Source organism: Berghia stephanieae, chromosome 5, assembly GCF_034508935.2.
Source record: "Berghia stephanieae isolate SIO BIC M18660-M18661 chromosome 5, UCSD_Bste_1.3, whole genome shotgun sequence".
NCBI classification, from domain to species: domain Eukaryota; kingdom Metazoa; phylum Mollusca; class Gastropoda; order Nudibranchia; family Aeolidiidae; genus Berghia; species Berghia stephanieae.
This window is the reverse complement of record NC_088364.1, coordinates 30167949-30182479: the sequence shown is the minus strand read 5'-3', so window position 1 is coordinate 30182479 and position 14531 is coordinate 30167949. Positions and strand designations below refer to the sequence as shown.

The 14531-nt window shown below is 38.1% G+C and overlaps 1 protein-coding gene across 1 annotated transcript in view; it reads left to right on the top strand.

Annotated features, from left to right (window-relative positions):
- The window catches only part of LOC144972734 (E3 ubiquitin-protein ligase SMURF2-like), a 101438-nt gene that overhangs the window by 75981 nt on the left and 10926 nt on the right, over positions 1-14531 (top strand). The window contains exons 6-12 of the mRNA XM_078914320.1: positions 8625-8708; positions 9546-10057; positions 10384-10468; positions 11405-11566; positions 12147-12410; positions 13369-13483; positions 14064-14242. Of these exons, the coding sequence (XP_078770446.1) occupies positions 8625-8708; positions 9546-10057; positions 10384-10468; positions 11405-11566; positions 12147-12410; positions 13369-13483; positions 14064-14242 (1401 nt within the window). The remainder of the gene's footprint in view (positions 1-8624; positions 8709-9545; positions 10058-10383; positions 10469-11404; positions 11567-12146; positions 12411-13368; positions 13484-14063; positions 14243-14531) is intronic.

Genomic DNA, 14531 nt, shown 5'->3' with positions numbered 1-14531 from the left:
CATTTCACGTCCACCCGGAACTTGTTCAATACCTGTGTTTTTTGTTACTCACTCACGTTACTCACCATTGAATCCACGTGTATGAATGACGTGTCTTCTGTTTTCATCCTGGGCGTAACATCCATTGTTTTGAAACACCTTGAAGGCGTTCGATTTCCATTTACCTGTCTTTTTGTGCACACCAAGATGTCGGTACATGGTTAAACGTTTGTGTTGATATGTTGAATTGGAAGAAAACCGAGAGTGTATGTGTGAGAAAGAGGGAGAGAGAGAGAGAGAGAGAGAGAGAGAGAGAGAGAGAGAGAGAGAGAGAGAGAGAGAGAGAGAGAGAAAATGCATTTGTGGTTGGGTGTATGGTATGTATGTGTGCATATGTTTGAGAGATATATGTTTGTATGTTAGAGATAAGATAGATAGATAGATAGATAGATAGATAGATAGATAGATAGATAGATAGATAGATAGATAGATAGATAGATATACAGACAGACAGATAGATAGAGAGATGGATACATAAATAGAGAGGGAGAGAAAGGGAGAGATAAAGAGAAATAGAGAGAGAGAAAGGGAGAGAGAGAGAGAGAGAGAGAGAGAGAGAGAGGGGGGGGGGGTGAATTGCTGTCTTAATGAAATGTGTATATGAATGATGGCTTCTTTCTTTTGAATGATACTGGTACGGTTCCAAGTCAAACAATGTTCTCTTTCATTGCCACTCCCGTAGTAGCGTCGTCTCAGCACTTGAAGATATTGACGTTGTATATCATAAATGATAACACCTGCAAGTCTAGTCGTTATCATTATTCAAATATTTATTTATCTATTTATTTATTTATTTATTTATTTATTTATTTATTTATTTATTTATTTATTTATTTATTTATTTATTTATTTATTTATTTATTTATTTATTTATTTATTTATTTATTTATTTATTTATTTATTTATTTATTTATTTATTTATTTATTTTTATTATTATTATTTGTTTTATTTTATGTTTTTTTTATTTATTTTTATTTTACGCCCCTTCCAAAATTGTCTCGCAATCTGAAATGATGCATCGCCCATTGAGCGCTCGCCAGTGGCGGGACTTCATGGGCTAAACTTAAGAATGGTGATACAGACATCCTAACGGCATTAATCGGATTCTAACTCAGGAGTTAAATAATCATGACGCTATGACGCTAATGTCTGTTCAAAATAATATAAGTTAGTCCTTCTAGAGCTGGACAGTCAATCATATTTATATTCCAAACGGTTTTTGGTCTTTTCGGACCTTTCATTTTTTACTTTTACAATTTTTTATTTATTTAAAAAAAATCGTAGTTGGAGACTCGCATTGCAATTAAATACTAGCCGTGTTTAAGACATAGTTTGTACAGAGGGCTGTGAGTGGTAGGTGAATTAAAGGTATTATACGTCATTTGAAGGTAAGGTATTTTATGTCCAAAAGAATATTGTGCTTTGCAATCCATTTCCTTTTCTACAATATTGTTCGAAACCAAATAAAACAATAATACCGCAGAGACGACATGCCATGAAATAATCATCAGTGGTGATAATGGTTCGATAATAATTATTGTCAATGAAGACTTATCGCCCACCATCCAGCCATCCCAAGCCATTCCAAGCCATTCCGTGAGTCAGCCATCCATAATAATTGGCGTCAACTTCAATCGATGTCACCCATTCATATCGTCACTCCGTCATGTCAGCGACACGACAAGTTGACGAGTTGACTTGCCAATAAATGGCCACCAGACCAGTCTGACTATTAACCCTTTGACGGCGAGAGCGATTTTCGCCAAGCACTTATCTCAGCATTAACCCGTTTATCCCCATAATATTAACATGCGATTCATCGTCTCAATTCTTTACTTTTTCGAGTTGAACCAGGCTCCGACAACTGAATTTAACTTAATTAACTACCGTACACCGGAAAGGCACGTATTTAAAAAAAATTGGCCAGAAAACTCATCAATCGATTTAAATGACCCTATCTTGGCAAAACTCTCAAACCTGGGCGAAGTCAGAGTCGATTACAGTTCAGCAACTACATTTAATATTATATTATGCGACAAATTAAGGAGCAGGCTGATTTTCTTGGGATTTTTTTTCTTTTCTTTTTTCTTCCTGCCTTGTCTGGCACTGTTTCCAGCACACATGTTGAGGTTTATTTATTTATTTATTTTTTTTGGGGGGGGAGGGGAGGGGGTCGTTATTTGTTTTCGTTGATGTTGTTGATTGATAGGACATCACAGTGCATTATTATTGCTCCTACGAAGGTCAATACAGTAGTAAGGTGTGCAGCGACATTCCATTACGGTTCATTGGCTTTTGTGGTCGTCCTTGTTCAATGCCACATCTTGCTCAGTTACCTGGTGTCACGGATTGGAAAAAACCCCCCAACAAAATGCCTTGCCTTTCTTAATATTTGGCATCTAACCAAGCTTGGTAACCGACCCTTTAGATCCACTCACCGAGTGGAAGGTTATCGTGGGTTCTTTTGCATCATACGCACACTGCTGTAATAGAAACTAAATAACAATAGAATTTAAAACAAACGTATTATATGTATACAAACAAATTAAAACGGATTTATAATTATAAAAGACGGAAAGGGTTCACAATAGAAACGTCAACTGTTGTGAAGAATATTAGCAATGCTGGTACTAAAGCGTCTGGCCTGTAATCAGGAGATCTGATGTTCGATTCCCAGAAGGCTGATTTTTTAAAACGTTTTTATTCTTTTTTTTTTTTTTGTGCTTTATAATGGTCATGTGTCATACACACCTTTTCAGATGGTGAATCAATATATTGTTATAATCTAACACAGTATAGAGATAAATAAGTTTTATTCTTCTAGACTTAGCGTATAGATATAGGGCTCTTGGAGTGGATGAGAGGACCCCTTTGCGAACTACGTACCCGTGGAGTTCTCCAATGATTGAGCTACCACTTCTCCCTACCCCCTATTGTGCAATTCTATTGATACAAATGAATGAAGAAATTAAATACCCCACCCTCCCTCTCCGTGCGCCTTAAAAAGTCCAATCTCTCCTCCCTTCGCCTCCCCCCCCCCCCCCCCCCCCCCCCCCCCCCCCCACACACACCTTTATAAAAAGAATAGAAAAGAAAGAAAGAAAGAAAGAAAAGAAGAAACATCATAATTAAAACACTCCCAATAACGGAAACTAATGCATACAAGTAGGAAAATAGACAGGAAGATACTAGACTTTCATCATCAACATGTTGTTTCTTAATTGTTAAGTATTACATAATCGTATTTCATCGTAACTTGAGAATTACAGCATGTAGCTCTTCTTTTTCTCTACTTGCTTCTGTCTCTTCTTGCTTCTTCTTTATCTTCTTATCTTCTTGTTACCTCTCTTACCGCTTCTTTCTTCTTCTCTTCTTCTTTCTTCTTTCTTCTTCTTCTTCTTCTTCTTCTTCTTCCTTCTTCTTCTTCTTCTTCTTTCTTCTTCTTCTTCTTCTTCTTCTTCTTCTTCTTCTTTCTTCTTCTTCTTCTTCTTCTTCTTCTTCTTCTTCTTCTTCTTCTTCTTCTTCTTCTTCTTCTTCTCTTCTTCTTCTTCTTCTTCTTCTCTTCTTCTTCTTCTTCTCCTCTTCTTCTTCTTCTTCTTCTTCTTCTTCTCTTCTCTTCTCCTTCTTCTTCTTCTTCTTCTTCTTCTTCTTCTTCTTCTTCTTCTTCTTCTTCTTCTTCTCTTCTTCTTTCTTCTTCTCTTCTTCTTCTTCTTCTTCTTCTTCTTCTTCTTCTTCTTCTTCTTCTTCTTCCTCTTCTTCTTCTTCTTCTTCTTCTTCTTCTTCTTCTTCTTCTTCTTCGTCGTCGTTGTCATCATCACCGTCGTCATTGTCGTCGTCTTTAATAATAACATCAATTTATTGTGTAATCTTGAAAAAAGATGATTGTTCTTCTGAATATAATACTCGTCGATACATAGAGCTATTTATCGTTAGCTGACACTCGAAGGGTATGAAATTACTTATTATTATATGCAATTTTGTCAAAATGAGTAAACATAACATAGACGACAACAAATGAAGTGAAGTAACCTTAGCTTTTGGCGTTGCTTTTATTTCTCTTTTATTTTGACTTATTCAAGATATTCTTTTAGGAATAAAGCATCTTGTGTATCAGGACATGCCATGAGCTGTCAAAGGATTTTCTAAATTTCTTGCCCCATGATAGCCTGATTCAATTATATTATAAGTAAATTAGGGATTTATCAGTTTCTTGTATTAAAGATATGAATGAAGCTTTTTGGTAATGTCCAAAAAGGCAACAACAAAAAAAAAAATAATAATAAATAAATAAAGAAAAAAGAAGATATATTATATAGTAATAATAAATAATTAAATAAATGAATAAATAAATGAATGAATGAATGAATGAATGAAGGAATTAATGAGAACGAATGAACGAACGAACAAATGAATGAATGAATGAATGAATGAATGAATGAATGAATGAATGAATAAAATAAATAAATAAAAATCACTATGGTTGTTGATTAGCAAGTCTATGTAATTTGACTTTGGTAAAACCAGAAGTAATAACATCCTAAGGAAAATGAACTTAAAAGGAAACGATTTATTATGTAAAAACAAAACAAACAAACATACGTACAAGCAAATAAAACATATTTTTAAAAGAAAAATTAAAGAATATTATCAAATAAACTGGTTTTAAGAATACCTTTCTATCGAAGCCGACCCCTTGTTGGATTCTTGTAGGTCATTGTATTGTGCACTTATTTGTACACGTTGTTGTAGGTACAGTGTATATTAATTATATTTTCATTTTAGGCTAGGAACCGGATGACGTAAAGAAGTCGCGAGTCATGATTGGTTTTAGGCACAGAGTTCAAGGATATAATAATATTATCTACTACGGTGTAATTCAGAAATTGTACGCGAGTCTCGCAAAGTGCAGTTCAAACCATTAAAGCTTAACTTTGAGAACGCCAAGACATGAAGTGAATAGAAAAGTGCCAGAAGACAATAGAGAATAAAATTTTTTCGCGGCGGTGGTGGGGTCCGAACCTGCGACCTTATTGGTACGACAACTCCGCCTGGCAGGTGAGAGCGTGGCTCCACCGTGTGAGCCATCCACGAACACTCGTTTCAAACTCAAAGTCATTACTAGATCCCTCTCTCACCCACTTCTTGAGACCGCCGATTCGTTCGTACACCACCATCGCGAATAATTCTGACCAGCAGTTAAGCCCAATAGCCAATATTCTCAACACAAACACACAACATAGAAACGATTGAGACATTGAGTATGCTCCGGTGCATGGGGTGAATTCTCAATTCAGAAAAGTGAGTGGAGCAGGCACTCATGTTGGCAACAACAAGACATGAAGTGAATAGAAAAGTGCCAGAAGACAATAGAGAATAAAAATTTTTTCGCGGCGGTGGTGGGGTCCGAACCTGCGACCTTATTGGTACGACAACTCCGCCTGGCAGGTGAGAGCGTGGCTCCACCGTGTGAGCCATCCACGAACACTCGTTTCAAACTCAAAGTCATTACTAGATCCCTCTCTCACCCACTTCTTGAGACCGCCGATTCGTTCGTACACCACCATCGCGAATAATTCTGACCAGCAGTTAAGCCAATAGCCAATATTCTCAACACAAACACACAACATAGAAACGATTGAGACATTGAGTATGCTCCGGTGCATGGGGTGAATTCTCAATTCAGAAAAGTGAGTGGAGCAGGCACTCATGTTGGCAACAACAAGACATGAAGTGAATAGAAAAGTGCCAGAAGACAATAGAGAATAAAAATTTTTTCGCGGCGGTGGTGGGGTCCGAACCTGCGACCTTATTGGTACGACAACGCCTGGCAGGTGAGAGCGTGGCTCCACCGTGTGAGCCATCCACGAACACTCGTTTCAAACTCAAAGTCATTACTAGATCCCTCTCTCACCCACTTCTTGAGACCGCCGATTCGTTCGTACACCACCATCGCGAATAATTCTGACCAGCAGTTAAGCCCAATAGCCAATATTCTCAACACAAACACACAACATAGAAACGATTGAGACATTGAGTATGCTCCGGTGCATGGGGTGAATTCTCAATTCAGAAAAAAAAATTTTATTCTCTATTGTCTTCTGGCACTTTTCTATTCACTTCATGTCTTGTTGTTGCCAACATGAGTGCCTGCTCCACTCACTTTTCTGAATTGAGAATTCACCCATGCACCGGAGCATACTCAATGTCTCAATCGTTTCTATGTTGTGTGTTTGTGTTGAGAATATTGGCTATTGGGCTTAACTGCTGGTCAGAATTATTCGCGATGGTGGTGTACGAACGAATCGGCGGTCTCAAGAAGTGGGTGAGAGAGGGATCTAGTAATGACTTTGAGTTTGAAACGAGTGTTCGTGGATGGCTCACACGGTGGAGCCACGCTCTCACCTGCCAGGCGGAGTTGTCGTACCAATAAGGTCGCAGGTTCGGACCCCACCACCGCCGCGAAAAAATTTTTATTCTCTATTGTCTTCTGGCACTTTTCTATTCACTTCATGTCTTGTTGTTGCCAACATGAGTGCCTGCTCCACTCACTTTTCTGAATTGAGAATTCACCCCATGCACCGGAGCATACTCAATGTCTCAATCGTTTCTATGTTGTGTGTTTGTGTTGAGAATATTGGCTATTGGGCTTAACTGCTGGTCAGAATTATTCGCGATGGTGGTGTACGAACGAATCGGCGGTCTCAAGAAGTGGGTGAGAGAGGGATCTAGTAATGACTTTGAGTTTGAAACGAGTGTTCGTGGATGGCTCACACGGTGGAGCCACGCTCTCACCTGCCAGGCGGAGTTGTCGTACCAATAAGGTCGCAGGTTCGGACCCCACCACCGCCGCGAAAAAATTTTTATTCTCTATTGTCTTCTGGCACTTTTCTATTCACTTCATGTCTTGTTGTTGCCAACATGAGTGCCTGCTCCACTCACTTTTCTGAATTGAGAATTCACCCATGCACCGGAGCATACTCAATGTCTCAATCGTTTCTATGTTGTGTGTTTGTGTTGAGAATATTGGCTATTGGGCTTAACTGCTGGTCAGAATTATTCGCGATGGTGGTGTACGAACGAATCGGCGGTCTCAAGAAGTGGGTGAGAGAGGGATCTAGTAATGACTTTGAGTTTGAAACGAGTGTTCGTGGATGGCTCACACGGTGGAGCCACGCTCTCACCTGCCAGGCGGAGTTGTCGTACCAATAAGGTCGCAGGTTCGGACCCCACCAAGCCGCGAAAAAAATTTTATTCTCTATTGTCTTCTGGCACTTTTCTATTCACTTCATGTCTTGTTGTTGCCAACATGAGTGCCTGCTCCACTCACTTTTCTGAATTGAGAATTTAACTTTGAGAACGCAGCTGTTTATTCGGTGAAAAGATGGTCAGTCCTGGCTGGCAAAATATTTACATGTATACAGATTTCTTTAAACCTGAATATTGACCACATAATAATATACTTTCAGTTTTGTGACGTCAACAGCAATCTTAACATCTCATCTCTACCATCTCTGGCCACTATCCTTTTTTTTTTTTTTACCTTTTTTATTATTTATTATTCTTGAGATTCCTCATTCAAGGACGGGGTTGAGAGACAGCGTTGCCGTATTTGTGGAGAAAACATATTTAAAATTTTGGCCAGAAAACCCGTCCTTCAAAGATCGATCGACTAAAATTACTCTCGTCTTGGCAAAAACTCACAAACCGGGAACTTCACGAAGTCCAAGGTTTGTGAGTTTTTGCCAAGACGAGCCATATTAATCGATCGATACTTGGAAGGACGAGTTTTCTGGCCAAAATTCTGAATACGTTGTTTGTTTGTTTTTCCCGAGTGTAACAGAGTGGTAAGGGGGGTTGAGGTTGAGAGATAGTGGTGTCTAATTGAATCCTTTCTCCCGTTGGTAGCATATCGTCATCCGGTAGGAATGATGTTGATGGTCCGTCCCATGGTGATAATGACGGGCTTTCTATCGCCACCTGTCTTCTCCAATACATTTTGTATCATTGTTATCTCGCTCATCCAGCCATGGGGAAAAAAGTGAAAGAGATGGAGTGATGTTTGTTTGGGATGGGATGGGGTGAGGGAGGTAGAGAGAGAGAGAGAGAGAGAGAGAGAGAGAGAGAGAGAGAGAGAGAGAGAGAGAGTGTTTGTGTGTGTGTGTGTGTGTGTGTGTGTGAGAGAGAGAGAGAGAGAGAGAGAGAGAGAGAGAGAGAGAGAGAGAGAGAGAGAGAGAGAGTCCACTTCATAAATAATCATCTTCGTTGTCGTCATCATCATTATCTTCATCGTCATCATCTCCATCGTCGTCATCATCATCATCATCATCATCATCATCATCATCATCATCATCATCATCGTCATCATCATCAACATCTTCGTCATTGTCATCATCTACAACAACAACTACTAGTACCACTACTATTACTATACTACTACTACTACTACTACTACTACTACTACTACTACTACTACTACTACTACTACTACTACTACTACTACTACTACTACTACTATCATTATTATTATTATTATTATTATTATTATTATTATTATTATTATTATTATTATTATTATTTACTTCAGGTGGGAGGAGAGACGAACGGCCAACGGGCGTGTGCATTATGTCAACCATGTCACCAGAACTACACAGTGGGAAAGACCCACCAGGTAAACTTAAAATTCTTCTTGACTGATCAATGCGTTTTCCCCCATAATCATTCATTCCTTTGTGAATTTGAACAAACCCTCAATAATATGAGTGCAGGTTTGATTAATTTGAATGAATAACTGAATAAAGGAATGAATGAATGAACTAAGGAACAAAGGAACGAAAAATCATTTTTGAAAGTTTGTTCAGCAATATGAATACAACTTGTCATTTCTTTGAATGAATGACTGAATATATCAATACATGAATGAATTGACGAAGAAACGAAGGAACGAAAAGTCATTTCTGAAAGTGAATTATTTGACCAAGGCATCGATGATGATGATGCTGATGATGATGATGGTAATGATGATGAAGGTGATGATGATGATGATGATGATGATGATGATGATGATGATGATGGTGGTGTGATACACAGACATTTATATATATATTTTCTACCATCCCGTAATATTCAACAGTGTTTCATAGAGTTATCAGCCAGTTATCACACTGTATACCACATTGCCTTTTCCAAAAATTACTTCATATTGAAAAAAAAAAAAAAAAAAGAATTGCAGGCCTGCTAATCTGTTGGAAATTTTGTGTTTAGAATGTTCAATTTGGTCCAAAGTATGCAATCCAAAGTATGTAAATAAGTGAAAGTATGCTAAAATGTTAAGAAATGATAGCAATAGTAGCATCATAAATTGGAATTGTTTGTATTTTGACACATTCATGGGATTAGGAATAGTACAATTGCGAGTAAACAAATACAAGTATGAAGACACGATGGTTATTTGTAGTATATCTGAAATTGAGTAAACACTCTTTTTTTTTGGCCATTCTATTCACAGACCTGCCACAGAAAGCAACCGTCCAAGAAGCATGATGGGTCCACCTCGCTCAGATCCCATCGGCTCTCCTACCTCTGGTGCCAACTCTCATAGCAGCCGTAGCAGCAACAGCAACAACAACATCAACAGCAGTAGCAGCAACCACCATCACCACAGTAACAGCAACCACCACAGCTCTTCTCATCACAGCAACAACAGCAGCACGGCTAGTCTCGGTCATAGCAGTAGCGGTGCCAATTTGCGCGGTGGAGCAGAGGAAGGAGTAACTAGCAGTAGTAATAGTGGTGGTGGTGGTGGTGGTGGTGGAAGTAGTAGTCACAGCAGCAACAACATCAACAGCAGCAGCAGCAATAATAGTAATAGTAATAATTATAATAATAACAATGGGAGCAGCAGTGGCGGGAGCAGCCGGGTTGAACCACAACAGTTTGTGAGACGGAGGTCAACACGCCACCGGAACTACATGAATAGAGCACAGTTACACGATGCGGTGGAGCTGCCTGACGGTTATGGTGAGTTGATAGGAGATATAATATATGTATACACACACACACACACACACACACACACACACACACACACACACACACACACACATCTTCTCACCAATTATCAATTGGCTTTCAATTAATTCAATGCTTTTTGTTCACCTGTCTATGTCTAGATAGTTTTAAAGTATTTCAGGTGCTTCTCTTTGAACTAAGAATGAAACTAATTCCCCGTTTAATTGCATGGGATTAATTTTTTCAAGACTAGAGCTGGTGACATACTTTTTCATCATTTTTTTTTTCATGAAATTTAACATTAATCTTGTGATATTTATTTCTACTAATGGCAGAACAACGCACTACTCAACAAGGTCAAGTCTATTTTCTCCATACAAGAACCGGTGTCAGTACTTGGCACGACCCACGAGTACCCAGGTAGGTTTTCAAAATGTTGGCAGCATTTTATTAAGCTCGTTTGGTATGACCACGATATGTGATCTGTAGGTCGAGGGTTCAAGTTCTGCTGTGAGCCTGGCAAATCTTGAGTCATTGGAAAAGGCTCTTCACTCTTTACTCACATCACTCACAGCGTCGTCTCTGTTGAAAGAAACTTATAAAGGCACCTTTTGCAGTCGCCATGTTCCGTGCTGCTGTTGGCTTCAGATTTTGTTTTCTTTCTTTTTTTTTTCTTTTTTTTATTGTGAAATTTATACATTATATATTGCTATATGATGAAAGAATTCTTTTTAAATGTATTATTTTTCATTCAAATTTAAGTAATGAGAGTTTTTGGTCATTAAAAAAAAATCCCTCTAAAATGGATTCCATGATCTTCATAATTTGCATTAAATGATGGTCACATCAATAGATCACATAGAGAGACATTTGTATGCCCAGGCTGTGGTATCATCTCTTCAGACACCCCATTTAATGTTTTTGGCTGAAACTCATATTTCTAAATCCCATCTATGTGGCTTTCCCAACCCTCAAAAGCAATTAAAGATCATGCCGCTTTGAATACATCAAAGGAACAAATTAGGGAGCAGACACTTGTGTAAGATAACAATCTGAAAACATGTGTTGGAAACTGCCAGACAAAGCAACAAGAAACATATGAAAAAAAAAAAACACCTTAAAAATCAGCCTGCCTTGACTGACAATCGAACCTCAGACCAGTAATCAGGATGTCTGAGGTTCGATCCCCAGTCAAGTTAGGCTGATTTTTTTTGATATTTTTTTTTCTTGTATTTTTCTTTTTACTTTGCCTAGCGCTTCAGACTTGACATTTTGAATGAACATCACACCCAGTTTTTGCTTCCTCTTGATTCTTTTTCATCTTAAATTTGTTTTTTTTATTTTGCATTATTTCAGAGAAATTGATGTTAGAGAAGAAGATTTAGGAACACTTCCGGATGGTTGGGAAGTTCGAAGGACAGACAGTGGGCGAGTATATTACGTAGACCACAATAACAGGACCACTCAATTCACTGACCCACGACTGTCTCAGAATCTACACAGGATTCAGGAGAGATTGTGAGTAAAAATTAACATAATATTTATGTTGTGTATTGAGATTTATTGGTATTTTTACAATACAATACAATACAATGCACCAGAAGGAGAGTATAGATAATTTTAGAAAAGGAATGTACTAGACTGTGCTTGTTTTTGTTGTTGGTTATAATGAACGGTCAACCTAATGTCTAATGCTAATATATCTCTATTAAAGAAAGCAGGATTTTGGAAGGTGTTACAATCACTATTTTTTTTTTTTTGGGGGGGGGGGGGGGGGTATCAACTGAAGAGAGATTTCTTAAGGCCTTTATCAGAGATGGTTTAATTTAATTATTTGCCGTTTAATCCTTATAGTGTTCCAGACTTCATTATTCTTGCCCTTGATCGACTTTAGAATTTATGAATTCTATGCTTGATTTGTAGTTGATTTGTTTGCTGGCAATGCAACAAGATGGTATCCTTTCTCAGAAACATTAGTTATATAAAAATAATAATTAGATAAATAATTAAAGTGAGTGAGATAACTGATTGGATGAGATACACTGACATTTGAGTTTAATATTTACCTGGAAATGTTTTAACATTTTTATCACAAAAGGAAAAACCCTGTGCAAGACAAAGAGAACGAGCACCCCAATCTGCCCAAGTACAAGCGTGATCTGGTCCAGAAGTTGAAGATCCTGAAGCAGGAGATGAGTTCCCTGCAGCCCCAGGCAGGCCACTGTAGACTGGAGGTCAGCAGAGAGGAGGTGTTTGAGGACTCCTATCGACAAGTCATGAAGATGAAGTCCAAAGATTTAAGGAAAAAATTGATGGTGAAATTCAGGGCAGAAGAAGGGTTGGACTATGGAGGGGTGGCAAGGTGAGGGGACAGAGAGAATGCTTGTCTCTAAATCTTCATATTTTTTGTTCAAATAGACATTTCCTTGCAGATACACGTTGTGACCTCACTCGGTAGGATCAACACAACGGTCCATGTTTACAGTTAAGACTTAACACACAGAACGTCATATATAAAAGAACTCATGATAGAAACTGGCTAGAATTGTCTCCAGGCTTTCATTCAGAGTATTGTGTTGAAAGATTTGGACCCTGAGTTTCAACTACCTCTTGAGACAGCTCATTCCACAGGGGTACGGGCAGAAGGGATAATGGAAGTTTTGTCTGGTGAATGGAAACTTAATGTAGCTACGTTTTTTCAGACTCCGTTTTCAATGCAACAGATAGCTGGTTCTACTCCATCTTGGCCAATTGGTAGCAAGCTACTGTTACTGTCCTGGCATGAATTGGACTTCTAATCTTTTTTTTTTCACGTTTCCCTTGTCATGAGCTTGATTGCAGTGTGTTTAATTTTTCTCATATGCATCATTTTTATTATAGATTATTTTTATATTGCTTTAACTCTTGCAAAGAATTTCAAGTTGCTTTCTCGTTTTACCAAAATGAATCATAAAGTTACAAATATGTTTTAATATTAACATTCAATAACAACAAGAAAACAGCATATGAGTATCTAAATTCATTTCCCACATTTTTTTAAAGGTACCCACAAACAATGAATTCATTATTTAAATTTTTATCTGATGTTAGAGAAATTGATATGATCAAAGTACCGATATAAATCATTTTACGTCAAATTTTAATTTTTTTTTCTTTCCAGAGCATAGATCTCCCAATTTAATTATGGCAGAATGACTTTTAACTCCATTTTTGTTTTGTTTTCACAACTTGTAACCATTTAAATATTATTATTATTTTTTTTTTTTTGGATGACAAAAGTTATGATTTTCTTATTTGTCTTTCATCATTTATTTTTACAGAGAGTGGTTCTATCTTCTGTCCCATGAAATGTTGAATCCTTACTACGGCCTCTTCCAGTATTCAAGAGATGACATCTATACACTACAAATCAATCCAGACTCAGGGGTCAATCCTGTAAGTTTTGTTTGATCTTTTTTGATAAGTACATAGACTGTGGATGTTTGGGTACTATATACATTTACAGATGTGCCTATTGTTGTTGTTGTTGTTGTCGTTAGTATTGTGAAAGTAGAATTAGTAGTAGTAGTAGTAATAGTAGTAGTAGTAGTAGTAGTAGTAGTAGTAGTAGTAGTAATAGTAGTAGTAGTAGTAGTAGTAGTAGTAGTAATAGTAGTAGTAGTGGTAGTAGTAGTAGTAGTAGTGGTGGTGGTGGTGGTGGTGGTGGTAGTAGTAGTAGTAGTAGTAGTAGTTGTGGTGGTAGTAGTAGTAGTAGTGGTAGTAGTAGTAGTTGCAAGAGTTGGAGGAGAAGAAGAAGAAGGAGAAGAAGAAGAAGAAGAAGAAGAAGAAGAAGAAGAAGAAGAAGAAGAAGAAGAAGAAGAAGAAGAAGAAGAAGAAGAAGAAGAAGAAGAAGAGGAGGAGGAGGGGGATGATGATGATAATGATGATGATGATGATGATGATGATGATGATGATGATGGTGATGAAAATGGTAATAATGATAATAATTGACTCCGGTTGCGATTTCCTTCTTCAGGAGCACCTGTCCTACTTCCATTTTGTGGGTCGTGTGATTGGCATGGCCATCTTCCATAGCCATTACCTTGACGGTGGGTTCACCATGCCCTTCTACAAGCAACTGTTGGGGAAGGCAGTCAACCTGGACGACTTGGAAAGTGTCGACCCTCATCTACACAACAGTTTATGTTGGATGCTGTGAGTTGGGATTTGATCATACACAACGCATATGTGTGTGTGTGTGTGTGTGTGTGTGTGTGTGTGTGTGTGTGTGTGTGTGTGTGTTTTAGGGGGAGGGGTGTTTCCTGGTATTTAATTGTTTATTTTTGCTTTATATCACAAGTCATTTGTCACCCACCACCTCAAACATGTATTATGTAATCTTATTTTGAGAAGAATGATTGTGTGTGTGGGGGGGGGGGGGGGGGGGGGGGGGGAGCGAAGGAGGGGTTAGGATGAGTTCCAGTTGCAGAAAATTAAACAGGCT